We start from the raw sequence: 25,040 nt of genomic DNA on the forward strand, positions 1-25,040 counted from the left end.
CCCCTAGCAGAAGAGGGTGGGGCGGCTGCTGCAAAGAACTATTATTTACTTTTCACACACAACAACACAGAAGACATCAAACACAAGGCACTTTTCACTCATGGTCACAACTAGGGTTGGGTATAGAGAACCGGTTCTTTTCGGGTATCATTAAGAAATGATTCGATCCACCCATATCAATAGTGTTTGTGCATAATGATTCCCTTATCAGTCCTTCGGAATGGCCATTGTTTTTGAGGGTGTTTGTCGGAAAAATGATAATTTCTCTATTGACTGCAGCGGCTCTGTAATCAACCGCTTCTAGAGTGAGGCTTCACTTTGAAGCGTGAACCAATGAAGCAATGCTTTGATCCGCTGGCTCATTGGTTCGATTCATGGGAATCAATAAGGAATCAGATTGATAAGCGGAATCTATAATGGTATCGATATTGATAAAATCTTATCAATACCCATCCCTAGTCACAACTGTAACTGTTCTCCAAACTAACTGCACTACTTGAACTATGAAATCACAACAAATCTATAAGACTAACAACACTACTAATCGAACATGTACTACAATAACAATAATTTAAAAAACAAACAAACCCTGAACTCCCAAAGTGCATTGCAGCAGCTCACCCGTGTTGCATTCAATGTGACTGGTAAAAGCTACACCTCATCATGAGCTTCCCCAACAAAGGAAGAAAACCCACGTACGTTTTGTCTTTACATAATAACCTCATCATGAGCTTCACCGCCATTTTATATAAATTTTAATGCGTTGGATTCAAAGATGACACTTAAAGCTAGTAGTGATTTAACATTTTAGATTTTGTGCCATGCATAAATTTGTGGTCGCAAATGTACGTACACCCTTCATGGGCACAAATGTCATGGCAATTTAAGATGTGCTTTAACTCTTCTTTTGCCAGGGTGAAATGATTGCACAGCATACATCATGAATGACTTTAAAAAACAAGAGCTGGCTGAACATTTGAATTTATTTGGGATCTTATCTCATCTACACATGGTCAAAATCATACATACAGGCTCAAATATATAAATAAATTCACTGAAATCTTTATATAAGTGGTGCTAAAGTTTCTACAAGGTCAAGGCCTATTAACTCTTCAACAGTGATCATGATTGACTGCAGCTGGTAGTTTCTCTTTGCCAGCATAAAAAGGATATGTTTGACAGCACTCACTGGACTGACCAATACTCAGAACAATGGAAAGGTCCAAAGAGCACAGGGAGGTCTAAGCAGGAGAACTGTAGATGTAAACAAGTTGGGAAGCTCTCTTGGAGCCATTTCTAAACAACTGCAGATTCCAAGATCATCAGTTCAAACAATTGTACACAAGTACAAGATAGTCAGATGTAACACCACTTTGCCCAGTGTCTGGAACACGACCCAAACTGTCACATGGGAGAAGCAATCGATCCCTGTCTCAATCATTCAACGTCACAGATTTACTTCCATAAACGTTGGATGATTGACACAGGATTGCTTCTCCCTGCTTTTCTATTTTTTTTTTAGGTTGAATTTTTTGAAGTTGAATTTTTTTTTGGTTGAAGTTTTTGAGGATAAATATTTTGAAGCAAAACAAATTCAACCTTAGAAATTCAACTTCAAACTCTGATTTTAATGCTAAAAAATTCAACCTTAAAAATTCAAATTCAAACTCTGATGGCACAGATTTACTTCCATAACCTCTGACCATAACTGTATTGTGTGGAGAGAAAGATTAAGGATTAAAATATGTACTTAGAAATTACAGTTTACAGCAAATGTGTTTCACAGGACTAAGATCAGGTTTATTTCCTGCTCCACTAGTGTATCTTGAAATCTCTAGCCGTCAGCAATTTTAAGTGTCATGCCTGTTCTCAGTGACCAAGAATTAAAGTTTGACATTTGTTTCTGAAGCATTTTGGCTGTAGCCCATTGTTATCCGAGTGAGCATACACCAGCGCTGACACATTCATTCACAAAAACCTGCCCACAAAAATATGACTGCTGATAAAGACACGGAAATGAACACCTGGCACACCTGAAACGTGCTCTGGGGTTCTGGCTGCACGTCCAATTTTCGGGAATAGCAGCGTAGTAACCTGCAGGGACAGTCCGCCACTTCAAACACTCCTCACACTGCAACCACACTGGGCTCCTGGAAAAAGTAGCATACAAGCAGTTACAGTCATGCAAATAAAAGAGGACATCTAGTCACCAAACAGAAAAAAAATAATTTCAACATGCTCAGATTTGTCCCAGGAATACACATACACACATTTTATTTTCAAATGTATTATTGCAACACACAGATGCCCTTGAGGTTCCTGGATTAGGGTGTCTATTTTGTTGAGTCACCGACATCACAGAAGGGGAACAAATAGCCAGTTATGGCGTGCGCATTCTTAGCTTTCAAGCTCCACTTGGATTTATAAGTTCCAACATGTGATATGCAGCTGACAAACAGATCTGCATTTTCCTAAATGACTATCTGTTTTGTCCACAAGCATTGAAAGTGGAGAGAATGTGTGTAACACAACCAACATGTTTTTATTCATATACCTCTGTAATTCTACAGGTGAGTGACTGAAGAGGACAAAGCTAACACTCACTTGTCATCCTCCTCTTTCTGTTCCTTTGCATCTTTGTCAAGAGCCTGAAATTCTCTCTCTCTGGATCTCTTCTCCGTCACGTCTCTCCAGTAGTCGTTGAGTTTTAGGCCCAATGCTCCAAGGGTCAGTCTGGAGGGAGTAAATCAGGTGATGCAGTCACAACAATCTGTCATTTCTAACTGCAAGCAACTGCTCATTGTGATTGTCACTACAGAGCCTGAAACTGGCAGTGAACGCAAACATTAAAACAGGGCTGCCCAGATTTCCTGCACACGTCCTGCGTGTTTTCATGTTGTCTGCTCTACTCACTCCTGACTATTTCATTCTGGTGTTTCCCAGCTTGTCCTTGGCTGAGCACCCCTGTTAATTTGTCGTGGGGGAGCAGGTAGCCACCCTCCAGGAACAGATTTGGGCAGTTCTACATTAAACAGAACAGTTTGAATACATGGGTCTCGAGTTAGTCAACGAGATACTAAAACAACATCCATTCATCCATTTTATATACCCGCTTACTCCAATTAAGGGTCATGAAGGCTGGAGCCAATCCCAGCAGTACGAAAACAACACGAATCACTGATTTAAACTGTGAGTGAGCAGAGAATAACAATGAATAAAATGATTTAGTTAATATTTTAAAGACAAATGAAGAAGATGATGCAGATTAGACTTAAGTACTTATTATTTACATGAGCAGATTTTATTTTAACAGAAGAAAAAGTTTGTATGCTTAACTGGAATAAATAAGCTCAGAGTAGAGTACAGCAGAGTAGAGATCTTCGGCTCAACAGGAATTGCTTATTCCAGTTTGAGCCACTTCCAGTTCAATCAATCATCACTCCCGGCCTCGGTGCCCTGTCCAAAGCATTGTAATTGTACACCACTGGGTGGTTCTCCAAATATTTGTCCAGTTGTGTCTAGAACCCATTTACACTTGGTGCTGCTACAGTCTGATCTGGCAAACTGTTCCAACCATAATACAATGTGATTACTAAAGAAAAACAGCTTTCTGTTGCACTTAGCTGTCCTGTCTCAGCCCGTGTGGGTGACCGGCAATGTCAAAGTCAAAGTGAACTTTACTGTCAATCAAGCCATGCAACAGTACATTACACAGAAGACTGAAATTGCGTTTGCCCAAACTCCAAATGTGCAGTAACAGAGGCTAAATTAGACATACAACTAAATATAAACTGGACATGAGACATCACTGGGACATAAAATGCAAATAATATCAGTAACAGAGCAACAATCAGCATGACATATAGACAACAGTGAGCATACATTTCCAAGGCTGTCATATGTTTCAGAATGTAGTCATTTGAGGTATGTTAGACCTATATTGCCACCTATTCGCCCTATTGACTTTTCAAATCCCGCAAAACCTCGGAGAGGTCGCCGCACTGCGAGATCTCAGTAACATTGAGAACTGCATTGAGACACTCTGATCATGCTACACTTTAACTGCTGCACACAGACAACACCATTAACATCGCAACATAAAACTATTTTTATATTGTGCCTAAAACTCTTATGAATATATTCTCTGGGTTTATAGACATTGTTACTGTGTTTGTTTTATGTAAACGCGAGAATCACAGGCTGTCTCTCCGTTATTTTCAATGGGAGCTGCTGTGATCTACGCTCGCTGATCATGATCATGTAGTTCTGGGGGAAAGTGAAGTTTGCTCTTTAACGTCTTGATTATTGTTCTTTACAACACTGTTTGTCCTCTTTGTTCGAGACTAATATAATATGTCTGAAATTCAGTTTGTGTTTATTAAATTCCACGCAGATTAAACGTAACAAACACAGATTATTTGTTATAATTGTTTTAGCGTGGGTAGGGTCTTTGATGATGTTGATGGCTCTTCTGTGGCAGCGGGATGGGTACAGGTCCTGTATGGATGGTTGGGCTGACCTTGTGATCTTCTCTGCTGTTCTCACCACTCTTTGTAGCGCTTTCTGGTCAGCAACATGGCAGCTGCCATACCAGACTGAGAGACTGCTGGTGAGTATGCTCTCAATGGCACCCCTGTAAAAGGTGGTGAGTGCTGAAGGGGGGAGACTGGCTCTCCTCATCCTGCGTAGGAAGTGGATGCGTTGCTGTGCTTTCTTGACAAGGGAGGTGGTGTTGGTTGTCCATGTCAGGTCATCAGTGATGTGCACCCCAAGGAACTTGGTGCTTTTCACTGATTCCACAGCACTGCCATTGATGGTGAGAGTTGTGATTCTTCCTGAAGTCCACCATTATTTCCTTTGTTTTGTTGACATTGAGGTGCAGGTTGTTGATGTCACACCAGTTGATGAGATGGTGTGCCTCCTCTCTGTAGGCTGAGTCGTCATCGTCCTATTTTTATGCTCATATGGCTGAGGGTATTTTAGCATTACACTATATTGTTTAATTTAGAAGCGTTGTGGCCTCTCACATACACTGTACCAAACCCTCTGGTGTGTATCCCTGTTTATCTATTGTAATGCATACTGTATGTACTCTACCTGTATTCTTTGGTGTACTCAAAGTCTTGCTTATTGTGAGCAGGCTTGAGGAAGTTGCATTCGATGACACCGATGACCCCAACTCCTCCTCTTTGACCCGACGTCTGCAACAATTGATTGAGTGCTGTTGACACTAACCTCTGATTAAAACAATGTTCATGTAGATATTGAAAACACTGACTAATAAATACTCTTTCTGCTTTACCTTCATCTGACAGCCCACTTTCTCGTAGGCCTTGATGAGTCTGTTCTTGTAGTACATCATGATGCCATAGTGGTCCTTGTTTTTCAGATCCAGCCCAAAAGTCACCTTCACCTTTTCGTTCTAACAACCACTCGTCAAGGGTTACAGCACTGAGCATAAGGTAGTCTCAGGATAATATTTAAATAAACACCATGCTCAGGATTTGAACAGACGCATGCCTTAACCAACAGAACTCTCCAAACAACATGTAAGCAACAGGTTCAAAGATAAATGCAGATAGTGGTGTGTTTTTACACCAGTGTCCACAAACAAAACTGCAATAGGGATACACTGAAGTGGGGTTTGTACACATCATGTTCCGTGTGTGACAACCTCTTTGACACCAACTTGGCAAGAACTTTCTTCCCCCTCAGTATGATCTGTGTCCGGGGCTTCAGGTACAAGATACTGAGGTACGCCTGAAATGGACAGGTGGAGAGAGAGAGATTATACTCTGTTGTCTTTTTAAATAAGTTTTAAACATTTTTATCACTCACAGGGTATAATAATTTTTATCCGTCAGTCCATTTCCTACTGCTTTTTTTTTCATCACGGTGAAAAATACTGATGAGCAAAAAAATCATATTCATGTAGAAAACATAACCTGACTGGCTGGTCAGAAGCGTATTAGATGTGGAATCTATCAAAAATGGACTTGTAATTGAAGTGAAGCAGAGCAAAGATATGCTCTTGAAACATGTGCTGTGATGCTGCTGGTGACCAAGCAGAAAGCACTGAGTGTTGGTTACAGCTCCATCAAGAGAACACAGACTGATCAGTGTGAGACTCATGTTTTGTGAATCAGGCTCTGATCAAACAAAAACTGCTGGATTTGGCCCAGTACCAATATTTACGACTAGCCCGTTGCATGTGGGTAGCACAGTGGTTTAGTGGTTAGCACTGTTGCCTCACAGCAAGAAGGTCATAGGATCGGTTTCCACCTCTGGCCTTTCTGTGTGGAGTTTGCATGTTTTCCCCGTGTTTGCGTGGGTTCCCTCTGGGTGCTCTGGCTTCCTCCCACATCCAAAGACATGCAGGTAGGTGGATTCAAAACTTTAAATTGTAAGTGTGCGTGCGGGTGTGAATGTGTTTCTTCTATATGTGGCCCTGTGACAGACTGGCGTCCAGAATGTACCCCACCCCACGCCCTATGACTGCTAGGATAGGCTCCAGCCCCCTGCGAACCTTAATTGAAGTAAGCGGTTGAACATGAGTGAGTGAGTGAGCGTTACCCATGTGGATCCACGGGCTCTAGATTGGGTAGTGTTTATAAAATTGGTAGCTGACATTTTCCAAGGGTGGTAATAAATTATGCAAACTTTCTATAATGATTTTAACTGAAAGTGCAGGAATTTAAAATGAGAAAGTTTTGTGAAAGATTGTATTTATTATTTGGCACATTTAGTTGATGTCACGTTTTACGACCGACAAGGTTGAGATATTTCCTTTGTTCAGAGCTTGTCTGGTTACCAGGGACCAATAATGGTGATATCAACATCCATTGTTCACTGTTGTTGCCTAATATCCCTAATTTCTGCAAAAATATTAGTCCTATCAACTTTCCGTTTTCACGGCATTCATTCTTGACCCAAAATACATCAAACAGCGAATGTCAGCTCTCCCCAGTTTCTTCGTGATTGAAGCTAAACACACATACACAGAGGCCACTTCGCTTTTAATATATAGATTGGATTGGGACATCCCTACATAATATATACTTTATAAGTTGTTTCTAGTATATTATGTGTTCTTATAATATTGGGCCAATAAAATAAAAATGGTACAGTGGAATAGTGGTAGCACTCTTGGCACAGGTAAAGAAGGTACACTAATTTTAATATCTTTGAATAAAATTTGTTCATTTGTTTGATGTGTACTTATTTGGGGTTTTTTGATTACTAATCTGTTATAGTGACTTTTTGATGCATAGATTTCATGTTTTGATTATTTTATTTTTTTAAGCACTTTAAAATTTTCTGACCCCTATATACATAATAATCATTACACAAGGCACATTTGGGCCTCCATTGACTCACCCTGAGAGAATAGTGCATTTCTACAATGGTTTGAGCAGCTTTCTGGGATCCACCATTTTTCAAATCCTTCTTCAGCTCTTCAATTTGAATCTCTGGCATACGGAAATCAGTGATATCTTTTTCAAAGTCAATCTCTGGCTTGTCATCTCGACCCCTTCAGAAAAAAAGAAAAAAAAAAATCAAATAGTTCATTAGACGTTGTAAATAACAGGCAGGATGAGGAAGAGGTGTGGCTTTGTGCCTGAAAATGTGTGGAGAAAGAACTGGAGAGACTGATGGGGAAATCTGTGACTCTAGGCAGAAAACCACTTTTGTTGATTTTAAAACTGTGTTGTGAAGGACCACTTAAACATGAGGGTTGAACCCCAGGATGCAGGCAGCTGACTTGAGAGGTTGGGTGCAAAAAGTCTGGTGTTTTTTTCTCAGATGACAGTGCAGACAAGAGTGAACAACAATCCAAACTGCAACAGAATCCAAACTGCAAATATAGTCTTTGGTACGTGACACAAAAATTCAAAGTGACAAACAAAACCCCAAACAGGTACCAGAGTCTGTAGCTGCAGTGACACAAGAAAACCAAAGTGAGGAAAATCCAAAATGCTGCAACAGTCAAAGCGAAAAAAAAAAAAAAAAAAAAAGCAACCAATGTGAATAACCAAAGCACACTGTCAAAAAAAAAAAAAACAACAGTGAGGACACTTACAATGAGGACCACAGGGGTGCAGGACGACGGGGTGTGATTTCATGAAGACAAACAGAATGCAATTGACTGACGAGCAGGTTAAATAGGTTAAACAGTGTCATTTGTCATTATATCTTGGTGCCTGTTGGCCCAGCTGTCAGTCAGAAGATACAAACATATAAAGGAGCATTTTTGATCCATGAACACAGACTTAATTATCTTCTTTAAAAAAAAAAGGCAATATTTGCAAATGTAAAATATCTTGCACACTATTTGAAGGCATAGGGATTCAATTGTGTGCATAGTGTCAGGGTTTTTTTTTCTGTTTTGCTGTTTCATTGTTTTTCTGTTGATGGTTTTTTCTGCTTGGGTCTGTCTGTCTCTACCTATCTTGACTGTCCCTGTGTTCTTGGTGGTGGGCATTTCCCTCTCTCTGACCATGCCCTCATTCTGGTGCTTTCCACGCACACCTGTTCTTAATTTGCAGCTCATCACCTGGGGTTATATAAGCTCACTGGGTGCAGCAGTTCCTCGCCAGATTGATGTGCCTTGTGCCTTCTCTCCAGCTCTTGTTCTCATGTTCCACAGTCCTGCCTGCCTCAGTGTGTTTCTCGACCTCCTGCCCGTTTTTCCGTCCTTGCCAAAGCCTGATGATTTTTGTACTGCTGCTGTGTTTTTGGACTGCCTTCTCGTGTACCGATCACTGCTATCCTTATCACTAAAGTCGATTACCAGCCAGAGCTGTTTGTGTGAGCTTCGCATTTGTGTCCAAACATCTTTGATAAACCTGCCTGTCAACACAGATGGACCTTGATGTTTAGATTTGGGTGAGGGCATGTGTTTGAAAGCGAGTGTTTTTGCATACATTTGCACAATGGAAGTTTAAACAAATCCAGTGCAGCTGGAAAGTATTCACAGCGCTTCACTTTTTCCACCTTTCGTTATGTTACAGCCTTTTTCCAAAATATATGAAATTCTTTTTTCCCCATCAAAATTTGACTCACAGTACCCCACAATGACAATGTGAAAAGAGTTTTTTTTTGTTTAGATTTTTGCTAATTTATTAAAAAAAAAAAAAAAATCAAAGAATTCGCATGTACATAAGTATTCACAGCCTTTGCCACGAAGCTCAAAATTGAGCTCAGGTCCATCCTGTTTCCACTGATCATCCTTGAGATATTTCTACAGCTTAATTAGAGTCCACCTGGGGTAAATTCAGTTCATTGGACATGATTTGGAAAGGCACACACCTGTCTACATATCCGGTCCCACAGTTGACAGTGCATGTCAGTGCACAAACCAAGCATGAAGTCAAAGAAATTCTTTGTAGACCTCCAAAACAGGATCATCTCGAGGCACAAATCTGGGGAAGGGTTGAGAAATATTTCTGCTGCTTTGAAGATCCTAATGAGCACAGTGGGCTCCGTCATCAGTAAATGGAAGAAGTCAATATCTAACAGGACTCTGCGCAGCTACATTGAGCAATCAGTGAAGAAGGGCTTTAGTCAGGGAGATGACTAAGAACCCGATGGTCACTCTGTCAGAGCTCCAGCATTCTGCTGTGGAGAGAGGAGAACCTTCCAGAAGGACAACCATCTATGCAGCAATCCACCAATCAGGCCTGTATGGTAGAGTGACCACTCCTTAGTAAAAGGCACATGGCAGCCTGCCTGGAGTTTGTCAAAAGGCACCTGAAGGACTCTCAGACCATGAGAAACAAAATTCTTTGGTCTGATGAGACAAACATTGAACTCTTTGGCATGAATGGTAGGCGTCATGTTTGGAGGAAACCAGGCACCATCCCTACAGTGAAGCATGATGGTAGCAGCATCATGCTGTGGGGATGTTTTTCAGTAGCACGAACTGTGAGACTAGTCAGGATTGAGAGAAAGATGAATGCAGCAATGTGCAGAGACATCCTGGATGAAAATCTGCTCCAGAGTCCTCTTGACCTCAGACTGGGGAGACGGTTGATCTATCAGCAGGACAATGACCCTAAGCACACACCTAAGATATCAAAGGAGTGGCTTCAGGACAACTCTGTGAATGTCCTTGAGTGGTCCAGCCAGAGCCTAGATCTAAATCCGATTGGACATCTCTGGAGAGACCTGAAAATGGCTGCGCACTGATACTCCCCATCCAACCTGATGGAGCTTGAGAGGTGCTACAAAAAGAAATGGGCAAAACTGTGGCATCATATTCAAGAAGAGTTGAGGCTGTACTTGTTGCCAAAGGTGCATCAACAAAGTATTGAGCAAAGGGTGTGAATACTTACATACATGTTTTCTTATATTTTTATTTTTAATAAATTTGCAAAAAACAAACAAACAAACAAAAAAACTTTTTGAATGTTGTCATTATGGAGTGTTGAGAGTAGAATTTTGAGGGAAAAAAAATGAATTATACCTCTATTTTGGAATAAGACTGTAACATAAAATGTGGAAAAGGTGACGCCCCATGAATAGTTTCTGGATGCATCGTATCTAATGGGTACATTAATGCAAATTTGCCTCCCAATGCTTGTACACAAAGGAATCACAAGACTGGCAAAATGTACATCAACTTAATTTATAATAAACGCACACATACACATATACATGTACATTCGTCATATTTTCTGGAGCATAAGTTGCAGTACGAGCCCACACTGTCCAGACAACACCACAGTTAATATGTGACTCTTACCTTCGGATGTTCCAGATGAGTATCTTGGTGCCTTTTTTGAAGGGCATGGAGTCAAAGTGTTCATGTATTTTATCCAGAGAGGTGATAATGGAGTGTTTGAGGATGGCTGCCAGGCTGGCCTCTGAATCCTCTGTCACCACCAGCAACTGTAACACTGAGCTAAGGTGAGAATAACCAGAAGGTTGCAAAATAACACACGTATCACCTACGAAACAGTATTTATTTGGTATATTATTATAAACAGATTTTCCTTTCCTTCCCCACAATTGAAGCTACAGTGTATAGGATTTAAGGGTGTTTATGACCAGATATTGAATATAGCATTCATAATCATGTTTATTACAGTATAATTACATTCAACAACAAACTGATGTGCTTTCAGAAGCTTAAAATGTGCCTGTCATATCTACAAGGGAGTGGGCCCAATCATGGAGGCCACTGTGTTGATAAAGTACCCCAAAAGGAACACATTTACTCTGTCATATTTTGCAGTGAGGCCAGGAGACTATAGAAAAAGGAGAGGAATCAGTGGTTGCTCCCCTCTAGAATGACAACTGGTTGCAGCTGCAATCCAACAAGCTTGCGAATCCTCATTTTTGTGAAAGTGAGGATCATACATATTGCTTATCCCAAGGTAATGAACCCCCAACACCAAAGAAGCCTGAAGGCAAAGGGAAACAAAAGTGTGACTGGTGACAGTATCATACAATCTGCAACCTCATCACTAAATGACACTACATCCTACACTTGAAGTAACTTTAAGTACATTATATAGACATTTACAGTAAGGAATCACAAGGTTTTGCCAGGAGAAATCATGGATTCATTGATGATGTTGAAATGAACAGTTGCACACTGAAACACTGTTCATTTCCAGCTCTGACTCACAAAGGATATTGGTTTGTTGGCTAAAGGGGACGATGGGCACGATGACAGCCTGAGCCTTGATGTTTGCCAGGTAGGTCTGAGACAGCATTCCCACAGTCTGGCAGCCTCCGTTCTTAGTGAAGATGAGTGCATCACGGCCCAGTCGCATAGAACCGGACTTGAAACCATTTCCGTACACTCCAATAGCCTGCTGACTTGCTCTCCCGGAACCCTTTTCTGTAAATCCAAAGCTGGACAGAAAATTGAGAAAAAGACAGGGTGTAATCACATTTATTTGAAGGACTATACAACAACTGTATGTATGAAGTTCAAGAATACTGTGTGAAACATCTGGACTTGTGAATCTTCAGATCATCGTCATCATCATATATTACAATAGCCAAGTGGCCTGTGTGTGCATGTGTATGGCTTCAATCACGGAGAAACTAGGGAGAGCTGACATTTTCCGTTTGGTATGTAGTAGTATCAGTAGTGGTAGTGTTATTGATTTACTGTGTTTTTATAGTTAATTTGGTTTAGTCAGTTTAGCTAAGTGTCATGTTGCAGTTACCATGCATGAGAAGGACTATGCGACTTCTGTCACCATCTCTGTTTGTGGATGTGTAAAAATAAAAGCATGCGTGTGTGCAATTTCGGCCATGCACAAACTGGGAAGAGCTGACATTTGCCATTTGGTATGCTTATGTATTTTGGGCCAAGGATGAATGCCACCAAAACAGAACATTGACTGGAGTAATATTTTTAGAAAAATTATGGATGTAAGGTAACAACATTGAACAATGGACCTTGATATTTACATTCTGGACTCATAAGTCAATCCAACAGGGGGTGGTAAATCATCTATACATTAAAAGCGTGCATGCATGGGTGCGTGATTTTATTTAGTAAGTTTAAGTACATAATATAATTGTAAATACTTTAATAAAAATACATGAATTGACAAGAAAGTGAAAACACTTGATCCATTTAAAAATCTAATTACAAAGTAGAAGTAATAATAAAATAAAACAATAATAATTAGTGTGTATATGATAACAACAACCTAAATAATTTATAAATACATTAAGATTGTAAATTAACATTAAAAAAGTATGGAAATAACAGAAAATAAAAAAGCTGAGTTCTACTTCTCAAAACTGTTGAGGTCTAAGGTTCTAAAAGCATTCTGGGCTCACTCCATTCCAACTCATTATAGAAACCACCCTTGCAAAATGTCAGCTACACAATTTATAAACACTACTCAATCTAGAGCCTGTGAATCCCTACAGGCAATTTGGTAGTACATGTCAAACAGAAGTAAAACTTGTGAGTAAAATGAAGCATTTCATATGAATTAATTTCTATCAGCCATCTTCGCAGTGATGTGCCTGTGTATTTGATTCTCACCTGAGCATTTTGTGCAGTTTCTTGGGTGTCATGCCACTGCCATTATCAGTGAAGGTAAGACAGAGTTGACCATCTTCTTCAACTACATCAATCCAAATCTGTTTAGCAGATACTCCAGGATCAGATGCATTGTCTGGTAAGAGACAATGGCAGAGACCATGTGGAAAAACAGGGAATGAGAGATTGGTAGATATAAGATCTGACATCTTTGTCTTTGTATGTAGACCATTCACATCATTTTTCCCCCAATCTGAAGGTCATGCATGTTACCAAAAATTTATTCGTTTCAACTTTGATTGCCAATGACACAGAGTAATCATATCTATTCCAGTTTTGTCAAAATAAGCTAACAGCAAGGGAGTGTCATGCAGTATTAATAAATCATTTTAAAAATGCCTTGGCCCAACCCCTTTAACAAAAGACTAACAAGCCTTCTGACATATGCGAGCCGCAAACTCACAGTTTTTTTTTTTAAATCATGACCTGTGCTGTGAAGCTGCAGCCGGTTGAAGCAATAAGAAATACCATGCACAATGTCTCCTGTCCCAAGCACTGAAGCGTGTAAATCCAATCAGAGATGTTATGAGTGTTTCCTTCACTTTTTGAGAACACCATGGTGTGGTGGTATGCCATGAAATACATCAAATCCCTTGTATGTGAGAACGTACTTGTCAAATCAAATCAAATCAGCTTTCAGGCTCCTCTCCTGTGGAACCAGCTCCCAATTCAGATCAGGGAGACAGACACCCTCTCTACTTTTAAGATTAGGCTTAAAACTTTCCTTTTTGCTAAAGCTTATAGTTAGGGCTGGATCAGGTGACCCTGAACCATCCCTTAGTTATGCTGCTATAGACGTAGACTGCTGGGGGGTTCCCATGATGCACTGTTTCTTTCTCTTTTTGCTCTGTATGCACCACTCTGCATTTAATCATTAGTGATCGATCTCTGCTCCCCTCCACAGCATGTCTTTTTCCTGGTTCTCTCCCTCAGCCCCAACCAGTCCCAGCAGAAGACTGCCCCTCCCTGAGCCTGGTTCTGCTGGAGGTTTCTTCCTGTTAAAAGGGAGTTTTTCCTTCCCACTGTAGCCAAGTGCTTGCTCACAGGGGGTCGTTTTGACCGTTGGGGTTTTACATAATTATTGTATGGCCTTGCCTTACAATATAAAGCGCCTTGCGGCAACTGTTTGTTGTGATTTGGCGCTATATAAAAAAATTGATTGATTGATTGATTGAAAGCTGAAGGCTCTGCCTCCCATTCTACTCTTACAAACCCTAGGAACTACAAGTAAGCCTGCAGTCTGAGAGCGAAGCGCTCTATTGAGGTGATATGGTACTATGAGGTCCATAAGATAAGATGGGACCTGATTATTCAAAAACTTATAAGTAAGAAGAAGAATTTTAAATTCTATTCTAGAATTAACAGGAAGCCAATGAAGAGAGGCCAATATGGGTGAGATATGCTCTCTCCTTCTAGTCCCTGTCAGTACTCTAGCTGCAGCATTTTGAATTAACTGAAGGCTTTTCAGGGAACTTTTAGGACAACCTGATAATAATGAATTACAATAGTCCAGCCTAGAGGAAATAAATGCATGAATTAGTTTTTCAGCATCACTCTGAGACAAGACCTTTCTAATTTTAGAGATATTGCACAAATGCAAAAAAGCAGTCCTACATATTTGTTTAATATGCGCATTGAATGACATATCCTGATCAAAAATGACTCCAAGATTTCTCACAGTATTACTAGAGGTCAGGGTAATGCCATCCAGAGTAAGGATCTGGTTAGACACCATGTTTCTAAGATTTGTGGGGCCAAGTACAATAACTTCAGTTTTATCTGAGTTTAAAAGCAGGAAATTAGAGGTCATCCATGTCTTTATGTCTGTAAGACAATCCTGCAGTTTAGCTAATTGGTGTGTGTCCTCTGGCTTCATGGATAGATAAAGCTGGGTATCATCTGCGTAACAATGAAAATTTAAGCAATGCCGTCTAATAATACTGCCTAAGGGAAACATGTATAAAGTGAATAAAATTGGTCCTAGCACAGAACCTTGTGGAACTCCATAATTAACCTTAGTCTGTGAAGAAGATTTCCCATTTACATGAACAAATTGTAATCTATTAGATAAATATGATTCAAACCACCGCAGTGCAGTGCCTTTAATACCTATGGCATGCTCTAATCTCTGTAATAAAATTTTATGGTCAACAGTATCAAAAGCAGCACTGAGGTCTAACAGAACAAGCACAGAGATGAGTCCACTGTCTGAGGCCATAAGAAGATCATTTGTAACCTTCACTAATGCTGTTTCTGTACTATGATGAATTCTAAAACCTGACTGAAACTCTTCAAATAGACCATTCCTCTGCATATGATCAGTTAGCTGTTTTACAACTACCCTTTCAAGAATTTTTGAGAGAAAAGGAAGGTTGGAGATTTGCCTATACTTAGCTAAGATAGCTGGGTCAAGTGATGGCTTTTTAAGTAATGGTTTAATTACTGCCACATTAAAAGCCTGTGGTACATAGCCAACTAATAAAGATAGATTGATCATATTTAAGATCGAAGTATTAATTAATGGTAGGGCTTCCTTGAGCAGCCTGGTAGGAATGGGGTTTAATAGACATGTTGATGGTTTGGAGGAAGTAACTAATGAAAATAACTCAGACAGAACAATCGGAGAGAAAGAGTCTAACCAAATACCGGCATCACTGAAAGCAGCCAAAGATAACGATATGTCTTTGGGATGGTTATGAGTAATTTTTTCTCTAATAGTTAAAATTTTATTAGCAAAGAAAGTCATGAAGTCATTACTAGTTAAAGTTAAAGGAATACTTGGCTCAATAGAGCTCTGACTCTTTGTCAGCCTGGCTACAGTGCTGAAAAGAAACCTGGGGTTGTTCTTATTTTCTTCAATTAGTGATGAGTAGTAAGATGTCCTAGCTTTTCCTCTCCAACTTATGGGTTATCTGCTTTAAGCTGCGAGTTTGTGAGTTATACCATGGAGTCAGGCACTTCTGATTTAAGGCTCTCTTTTTCAGAGGAGCTACAGCATCCAAAGTTGTCTTCAATGAGGATGTAAAACTACTGATGAGATACTCTATCTCACTCACAGAGTTTAGGTAGCTACTCTGCACTGTGTTGGTATATGGCATTGGAGAACATAAAGAAGGAATCATATCCTTAAACCTAGTTACAGTGCTTTCTGAAAGACTTCTAGTGTAATGAAACTTATTCCCCACTGCTGGGTAGTCCATCAGAGCAAATGTAAATGTTATTAAGAAATGATCAGGCAGAAGGGAGTTTTCAGGGAATACTGTTAAGTCTTCAATTTCCATACCATAAGTCATAACAAGATCTAAGATATGATTAAAGTGGTGGGTGGACTCATTTACATTTTGAGCAAAGCCAATTGAGTCTAATAATAGATTAAATGCAGTGTTGAGGCTGTCATTCTCAGCATCTGTGTGGATGTTAAAATCGCCCACTATAATTATCTTATCTGACCTAAGCACTAAGTCAGACAAAAGGTCTGAAAATTCACAGAGAAACTCACAGTAACAACCAGGTGGACGATAGATAATAACAAATAAAATTGGTTTTTGGGACTTCCAATTTGGATGGACAAGACTAAGAGTCAAGCTTTCAAATGAATTAAAGCTCTGTCTGGGTTTTGGATTAATTAATAAGCTGGAATGGAAGATTGTGTTGTATGGCTGGGGGGGCCTGGCTGCTGGTTTTGTTTGCCTTTTGTGTTTCCTCCCAGGTGGCATGCATTTGGGACTGAGTGGCTGTGTTGCTGAGGCTGTTAGGACTTCACCCTGATCACCTGCGACTCGTCAGGACTCACAGCTGAGGTGCATCTGGAGGGATTGGAGTATGTTGGCATTTAAGACTGAAGTGCACAGTGTGCATTTGCCAGAGACTCGACCTTGTGACCAGACGGGTGAGATCGTCGTCTTGGGAGCCATCTCATCAGCAGCGGACGCTGAGAATGTCCAGGTTTGATGCACGGTCTGTGAAAGAGGAGAGGGTGAGGTCTCACGCTCGTCAGCACACTTCCTGAGGTACGTTGGATTTTGTGACTAACAGTTATACAGTCAGTAAATGTGGTGTCCCTCACACCTTATTGTATTGAGCTGTATGTTAGTCATGTATCAGCTTCCACTGCGGTGGTGATTTGTGAACGGGATGTTCCATGCCTGCAGGTTGGAAGCTGATCAGTAATCAAGCCAGGAAGTGTTTGCTGTTTGTACACCTTTAAGTGTTCTGTGTGTAGAGTGTGGACTCACATAATGGTTCCTTCTTTCACAGACTCGGTTGTTGCGGCCACCTGGGGGGTGTCGGCGGGGTCCTTGGGTCCGAAACAGCTTCTGGCTCCGGACCGTTAGCGCTGCTGGGAGCGCACCACGCCAGACCGCACCTTTTATTATTATTATGATCACTGTTATGTATTAAATTCAGTTAGCCTTTGTACCGTGCTCTGCTTATTTCATACTGGGTCCTTCAAACGCTGGTCGGTTCTCCGAGCTGCGTCCGACACATAACAGTAGTCTCTGGCCAAACATCACGGACCCAGCGGTAGCAGAGACGGTAACGCGCCGGGAAGGCGGCAGCAGACGTTCAGTGGTTATCCGGATCAGTTGCGGGGCTCTCCGCCCGGAAGGTGCGTGTTTGAGAACCCATTACTGGATACTAATTTGTGCTCTCTTGCAGCCGTGTCCTGTGTTTGTGCCTTATCCGTGGGTCGTGGTGGAGTGTGACTGGCGACAGCTTCGCGTCACACTCCGACCGGATAAGAGGCTTAAACGGGAGCTGCAAGAGTGCGTTTGTAATGGGTTCACGCGCACGGCGGAGCTCTGTTAGCACGGGTCGCTGGGCTTCCTGTGCTACAGTCGTAGCCCCGTTTCCCCGGATAAAAGGTAACTACTGCGTCTGTTGTTTCAGCTCCGGCGTTATTTAGTTGAGCACATTTTGGTTGTGTTGCACACAGCTGCGCACGAAGATGCAGCTCGTTTGTTTTTTGTCACCAAAGGGGGTTTTTCATTTTTTAGCACTCTGGTTCCCCCTTGTGGTGACTGAATCACGGTACCGTCAAGCTCTTGAGTAGGAACAGGTGTGTTCCATGTGGTTGAGCTTGACGGTATAACTCACTGATTTGTTTTGTGTTGGTTCATTTTGTGTGGGTGTTTTTTGAGTGGGTTTTTGTTTTTTGTTGTCCACTGTTTGTCTGGGGGTGTGATCCTGCAGCCTTTGCTACACAAAAAAAAGAAAAAGAAAAGGAAAGACGGGGACCCAAACAACTGTGTGTTGGTCTGTTTTTTTTTTTCTTTCTTTTGTTTCTTTTTGTTTCCCCCCTCCCCAGGGTTAGATGGAACGGTCCCCTGGGGGGTGATGGGGTGGTATTTGGGTTGTTTTTTCTCTTTGTTTTTTGTTATGCCCTCTCTTCTCCTCTGACTCCAGCCGGGGGTGCCGTAGTGTCGGCATTGCTGGAGGGGTGCAGTTAGGTTGTACTGGGCGTTTCCCAGGTGGCCTCTGCACCCGGAGGGGAGGGGGGGGGGGTTTGGGGTTTTTGTTTTGTTTTTCCTCCCCCAGTTTCCACCCTCAGGGTTTGACTGTGGTGTCCTCTGGGGGGGAAAAGGCGTTGGGTCCATCTAGCCGTGGGCGGCCGGGGCTGGGTCCATTGGTCGTGTGGGGAGGCGTCTCCTGGGGTTGACGAGTGGTCCTCTGGGGGGCGCTGGTAGTCCCCGTGGGTGACGGTGGATCCCAGAGGGACCTCGGCCGTGGTTATTACTCCTGGAGCTGGCGGGTGGCCCTCTGGGGGGTGTTGGTCCCTGCGTGTCGTTTGGGGGGGAGGAGGGGGGGGTCTTTTGGCATTTTTGTTTGTGTGTTTACATGTGGGTTGTTTTTCTTTTCTCCCCTTCCCTGGGGTTTGATGGGACGGTCCCCTGGGGAGGGGGGGGGGGGGGGATGTTTTGGTTGTTTTGTTTTTGACTAATCACACGTTTGGTTAAAGGCTGACCGCACAGGTGTAGGAACTCCTGGCCACACCTGTGCTAAGACTGTCAGAAACAAAGGCAAAGATGCAGCCAGTTCAACCAGTCTGTTGGAGGACTAACGCGGACGTGGTTTCCAGCCATGGTCCCTGGAGGGGGGTGTTTCTCCTGGGCCAGGTGTGTGTGGTCGCCGGGAGGCTTCCCGTGAGGGTGGGGTACTGTTGTATGGCTGGGGGGGCCTGGCTGCTGGTTTTGTTTGCCTTTTGTGTTTCCTCCCAGGTGGCATGCATTTGGGACTGAGTGGCTGTGTTGCTGAGGCTGTTAGGACTTCACCCTGATCACCTGCGACTCGTCAGGACTCACAGCTGAGGTGCATCTGGAGGGATTGGAGTATGTTGGCATTTAAGACTGAAGTGCACAGTGTGCATTTGCCAGAGACTCGACCTTGTGACCAGACGGGTGAGATCGTCGTCTTGGGAGCCATCTCATCAGCAGCGGACGCTGAGAATGTCCAGGTTTGATGCACGGTCTGTGAAAGAGGAGAGGGTGAGGTCTCACGCTCGTCAGCACACTTCCTGAGGTACGTTGGATTTTGTGACTAACAGTTATACAGTCAGTAAATGTGGTGTCCCTCACACCTTATTGTATTGAGCTGTATGTTAGTCATGTATCAGCTTCCACTGCGGTGGTGATTTGTGAACGGGATGTTCCATGCCTGCAGGTTGGAAGCTGATCAGTAATCAAGCCAGGAAGTGTTTGCTGTTTGTACACCTTTAAGTGTTCTGTGTGTAGAGTGTGGACTCACATAATGGTTCCTTCTTTCACAGACTCGGTTGTTGCGGCCACCTGGGGGGTGTCGGCGGGGTCCTTGGGTCCGAAACAGCTTCTGGCTCCGGACCGTTAGCGCTGCTGGGAGCGCACCACGTCAGACCGCACCTTTTATTATTATTATGATCACTGTTATGTATTAAATTCAGTTAGCCTTTGTACCGTGCTCTGCTTATTTCATACTGGGTCCTTCAAACGCTGGTCGGTTCTCCGAGCTGCGTCCGACACATAACAGATTGCTGCTAATCCTCCGCCTTGGCCCGTGCTACGAGCGTTCTGGCAGTTAGTGTGACTCGGGGGTGTTGACTCATTTAAACTAACATAATTATCCTGCTGTAACCAGGTTTCTGTAAGGCAGAATAAATCAATATGTTGATCAATTATTAGTGTCAGTAATTATTATGTCAGTAATTATTGTCAGTAAATTCAATTCTGATTTAATAAACATTTATTATTTTTTTTTTGTTAATTTATGTGTTCTCTGCAATATTTTTGTTGAGAAATATGTATTTCCTTGTGTGTCTTGGGATGCTGAGGGTTGTTATTTGTAGAGGAAACAGTGTGACACTCCATAGGTGGGCAGATGAGAGTAGTCCAGCAGCACTGTCCTGCTAGTTGGCTCAGAGAGAGCTGGTGGGGTGTGACATGATAAACAGTTCTAACTTTCTGCACAGAAAAAAATGTATCCGAGATAAAAAGAAGTCCTAACAGCTATGGTGACCTTAGTGGTTAGCACTGATGCCTCACAGTGAGAAGGTCATGGGTTCAATTCCCACCTGTGGCCTTTCTGTGCAGAGTTTGCATGTCCTCTGTGTTAGCGTGAACTCCCTCCAAGTGCTCCGGCTTCCTCCCACATACAAAAACATGCAGGTTAGGTGGATTGGAAACTTGAAATTAGGTGTGCGTACGGGTGTGAATGTGCATGTTTATCTATAAGTGGCCCTGCGACAGACTGGCATCCTGTCCAGGGTGTACCCCGCCTCATGTCCTATGACTGCTGGGATAAGCTCCAGCCCCCCACGAGACCCTTAATTTGAATAAGTGGGTGGAGAAAATGGATGGAAAAAGTCCTGCCTGGAAATACATGGAGATGCATTTGGCTGTCAAGAGCAATGTGTGGGCATTCCGGCAAAATGTCCTGGAGGGAGACATTGTTTTGCTCAGTGAGCCCCAGTAGTGTGCAACACAATATCCAGTTTTAATGATACATGAAGGAAAAATTTATCCGAGATATGAAGAAGAGTTTGCCTGCCTGGAGTTCAGCGGTCAAGGTTGATTAAGAAAAAATAACTTCTACTGATTTTAGCTAAATGTTGAAGGAGGAGGCTGCTCCAAACAACTTCAGGTACATTGGACAATCATCTGAGCTGCACTATTACTTGGCCTGTTAGGGCAAATTAGTAACCCTAAATAAATAAATATCAATTACTTATAATTTATAGACATTTTAAAGACTGGAAAGTTAAGTATGTACAAAGCACCCCCCCCGGCATATGTGTGTTTATATAAATATCTAAAAATGTATTCATTTGGGTTTTTCCATGACACTGTAACATTTGTTTCCACTTCCAATGGTCCTGCTGTAATCTAGCTGTCACAAAGATTTATTATTCTCAATCAGATTAATAAATAATGGTCTAGCCATAACTCCCTGGGATGGCTAGATCACAACAGGACCACTGAAAGTGGAAACGGACGTTACATCTCATGTAATTGCCCATTTTCTGCCACTTATTTGCGACTAGGTCACAGTGGCAGAAGAACAAGCAACTCATCGAACACTTCCTGGTTCTCAGACAAGTCCTCTCATTCATTATGGGGGGATCCTGAGGCATTTTCGAGACATATGGGAAACATAATCCCTCCAGCGTATCCTGGGTCTTCCGCGGAGCCTCCTACCAGTTGGACGTGCCTGGAAGTGGCTCTACTCTGAGTTCCTCCTGCATATTTGAGCTTTTCACCCTGTCCCTGAGTGCTCATATACACTCATTTCCGCCTCTTGTATGCGCAGCCTTGTTTTTTTGGTCCTTAGCCAAATTCATGACCACAAGTGAATACAGGAGCATAAATGGACAGTCTCCTCTTCTGGCTCTTTGTTTACCACAACAGCCCGGTACTAATTACAATCAGCTGGTTTATTAGAAAAATGGAACAAATATGTTGTTGGACTTTTACTTCCTAAAGCCAGAGTTTTCCACCTCTGCCCCTGATCCACCCTTTTCCAACAGAGGAACGTGGCCTCAGATTTCAAGGTGCTGACTCTCATTCCAGTCACTTCACACTCAGCCTTAAACCGGCCTAATGCACTTCAGAGGTCACCGCCTGATGAAGCCAACAGATCTACAAAATGCAAAGATGTAATTCTGTGGCTACCAAACTGTACACCATCCTGTCCCTGACTGAACCTTGAAATCCTGTCCATAAAAATCACAAACAGGATTGGTGTAGAGGGGCAGCCCTGATGCAGTTCAAGACCGGCCATCTTTTATGCATGCGTGCACGCCGTCACGCACGCAAGTATCCAACATTATTTTATCCCACAGAAACAAATACAGCAAGCGAGGTGTCATTTGATGGAGAGATGAAGGGAACCTTTTTGTGCATGCATGAATTTTTTCTCATCTGCACCACACGGCAGGCACCAAGGCATGTACTGTGCTTCTGTTGTATTATAACATGACAGATATATACAAAATATAGAATAATAATATAATATGTAACATATATACACTCAACAAAAATATAAACGCAACACTTGTGGTTTTGCTCCCATTTTGTACGAGATGAACTCAAAGATCTAAAACGTTTTCCACATACACAATATCACCATTTCCCTCAAATATTGTTCACAAACCAGTCTAAATCTGTGATAGTGAGCACTTCTCCTTTGCTGAGATAATCCATCCCACCTCACAGGTGTGCCATATCAAGATGCTGATTAGACATCATGATTAGTGCACAGGTGTGCCTTAGACTGCCCACAATAAAAGGCCACTCTGAAAGGTGCAGTTTTATCACACAGCACAATGCCACAGATGTCGCAAGATTTGAGGGAGCGTGCAATTGGCATGCTGACAGCAGGAATGTCAACCAGAGCTGTTGCTCGTGTATTGAATGTTCATGTCTCTACCATAAGCCGTCTCCAAAGGCGTTTCAGAGAATTTGGCAGTACATCTAACCAGCCTCACAACCGCAGACCACGTGTAACCACACCAGCCCAGGACCTCCACATCCAGCATGTTCACCTCCAAGATCGTCTGAGACCAGCCACTCGGACAGCTGCTGAAACAATCGGTTTGCATAACCAAAGAATTTCTGCACAAACTCTCAAAAACCGTCTCAAGGAAGCTCATCTGCATGCTCGTCGTCCTCATCGGGGTCTCAACCTGACTCCAGTTCGTCGTCGTAACCGACTTGAGTGGGCAAATGCTCACATTCACTGGCGTTTGGCATGTTGGAGAGGTGTTCTCTTCACAGATGAATCCCGGTTCACACTGTTCAGGGCAGATGGCAGACAGCGTGTGTGGCGTCGTGTGGGTGAGTGGTTTTCTGATGTCAATGTTGTGGATCGAGTGGCCCATGGTGGCGGTGGGGTTATGGTGTGGGCAGGCGTCTGTTATGGACGAAGAACACAGGTGCATTTTATTGATGGCATTTTGAATGCACAGAGATACCGTGACGAGATCCTGAGGCCCATTGTTGTGCCATACATCCAAGAACATCACCTCATGTTGCAGCAGGATAATGCACGGCCCCATGTTGCAAGGATCTGTACACAATTCTTGGAAGCTGAAAATGTCCCAGTTCTTGCATGGCCAGCATACTCACCGGACATGTCACCCATTGAGCATGTTTGGGATGCTCTGGACCGGCGTATACGACAGCGTGTACCAGTTCCTGCCAATATCCAGCAACTTCGCACAGCCATTTTAGAGGAGTGGACCAACATTCCACAGGCCACAACTGACAACCTGATCAACTCTATGCGAAGGAGATGTGTTGCACTGCATGAGTCAAATGGTGGTCACACCAGATACTGACTGGTATCCCCCCCCCCCCAATAAAACAAAACTGCACCTTTCAGAGTGGCCTTTTATTGTGGACAGTCTAAGGCACACCTGTGCACTAATCATGGTGTCTAATCAGCATCTTGATATGGCACACCTGTGAGGTGGGATGGATTACCTCAGCAAAGGAGAAGTGCTCACTATCACAGATTTAGACTGGTTTGTGAACAATATTTGAGGGAAATGGTGATATTGTGTATGTGGAAAAAGTTTTAGATCTTTGAGTTCATCTCATACAAAATGGGAGCAAAACCAAAAGTGTTGCGTTTATATTTTTGTTGAGTGTAGTAAGTAAGTCCCTTCGGCTGCTCCCTTGTTTTCACTCAGAGCTGACACGGCTGACCAAAGGTGGATCTGCATGTTGATTTGGCACAAGTTTTATGCAGGACACCCTACCTAATGTAATGGAGGCCAGCAGAGTTGCTGTGCATATGTAGTTCGAAAACCTCACTCCCAACAGCTCAAAAGGATTCTCTGGTCACAAGGCCAGAGCCCCGGGTTTTAGCCTTCTGGTTAGAGAGTCTGACTTCCATGCCGAGGATCGTGAGTTTGCACAACGCAGAGTGCAGCCGCTACACTGACACAACTCCACATTACATGGAGAAATGTGGCAGGGGTGGGGTTTGAACCAGGAACCTTCCGCACTGAAACCAACCACACTGCTTATATATAAGCAGTACACATACAGACGTGTGACTGTTGTTATATGTAATAAATGTGCAACAGTTACAAGGAGGAAAAGTGCTTGTTTCACTGGAAAATGGAGAAAAAAAAATCATGCTGTGCATGCATGAGCTCAGGTAGTGGAGACCAGCTCCATCAAAACCTCATGCTGAGGTGTCCATGCATTAGATTACTGAATGGTAACTATCATGAGGTTAGTCTCCGACTCTCAGTAGATTCACATGATAGTCAAAATAAGTACAGTTGTAAAGACAAAACACTCCACTGAAGTTGTTTCACAAGAATATATTACGGGGGACAAATCTCAATTTTGCAGGTGGGGGGGGCGGTGACCATCAGGGGTCATAACATTGACTCGAGTGCACACACACACACATACACACACACATATGAAAATGACTGGTTATTTGAATGCAGACTTATTCATGAATTAATCTGCACATTGTA

At 42.5% G+C, this 25,040-nt stretch overlaps 1 protein-coding gene across 1 annotated transcript in view; it reads right to left on the reverse strand.

The window, feature by feature from the left end:
* Positions 1-25,040, reverse strand: part of zgc:152774 (uncharacterized protein LOC553526 homolog) — a 48,687-nt gene that overhangs the window by 22,979 nt on the left and 668 nt on the right. Inside the window, exons 3-11 of the mRNA XM_034181519.1 lie at positions 13,019-13,151; positions 11,642-11,862; positions 10,745-10,892; positions 7,378-7,531; positions 5,632-5,760; positions 5,303-5,422; positions 5,098-5,201; positions 2,605-2,733; positions 2,034-2,150 (exon numbers count right to left, since the gene is read on the reverse strand). Of these exons, the coding sequence (XP_034037410.1) occupies positions 2,034-2,150; positions 2,605-2,733; positions 5,098-5,201; positions 5,303-5,422; positions 5,632-5,760; positions 7,378-7,531; positions 10,745-10,892; positions 11,642-11,862; positions 13,019-13,151 (1,255 nt within the window). The remainder of the gene's footprint in view (positions 1-2,033; positions 2,151-2,604; positions 2,734-5,097; positions 5,202-5,302; positions 5,423-5,631; positions 5,761-7,377; positions 7,532-10,744; positions 10,893-11,641; positions 11,863-13,018; positions 13,152-25,040) is intronic.

Source organism: Thalassophryne amazonica, chromosome 11 (assembly GCF_902500255.1).
Source record: "Thalassophryne amazonica chromosome 11, fThaAma1.1, whole genome shotgun sequence".
Taxonomy (NCBI): domain Eukaryota; kingdom Metazoa; phylum Chordata; class Actinopteri; order Batrachoidiformes; family Batrachoididae; genus Thalassophryne; species Thalassophryne amazonica.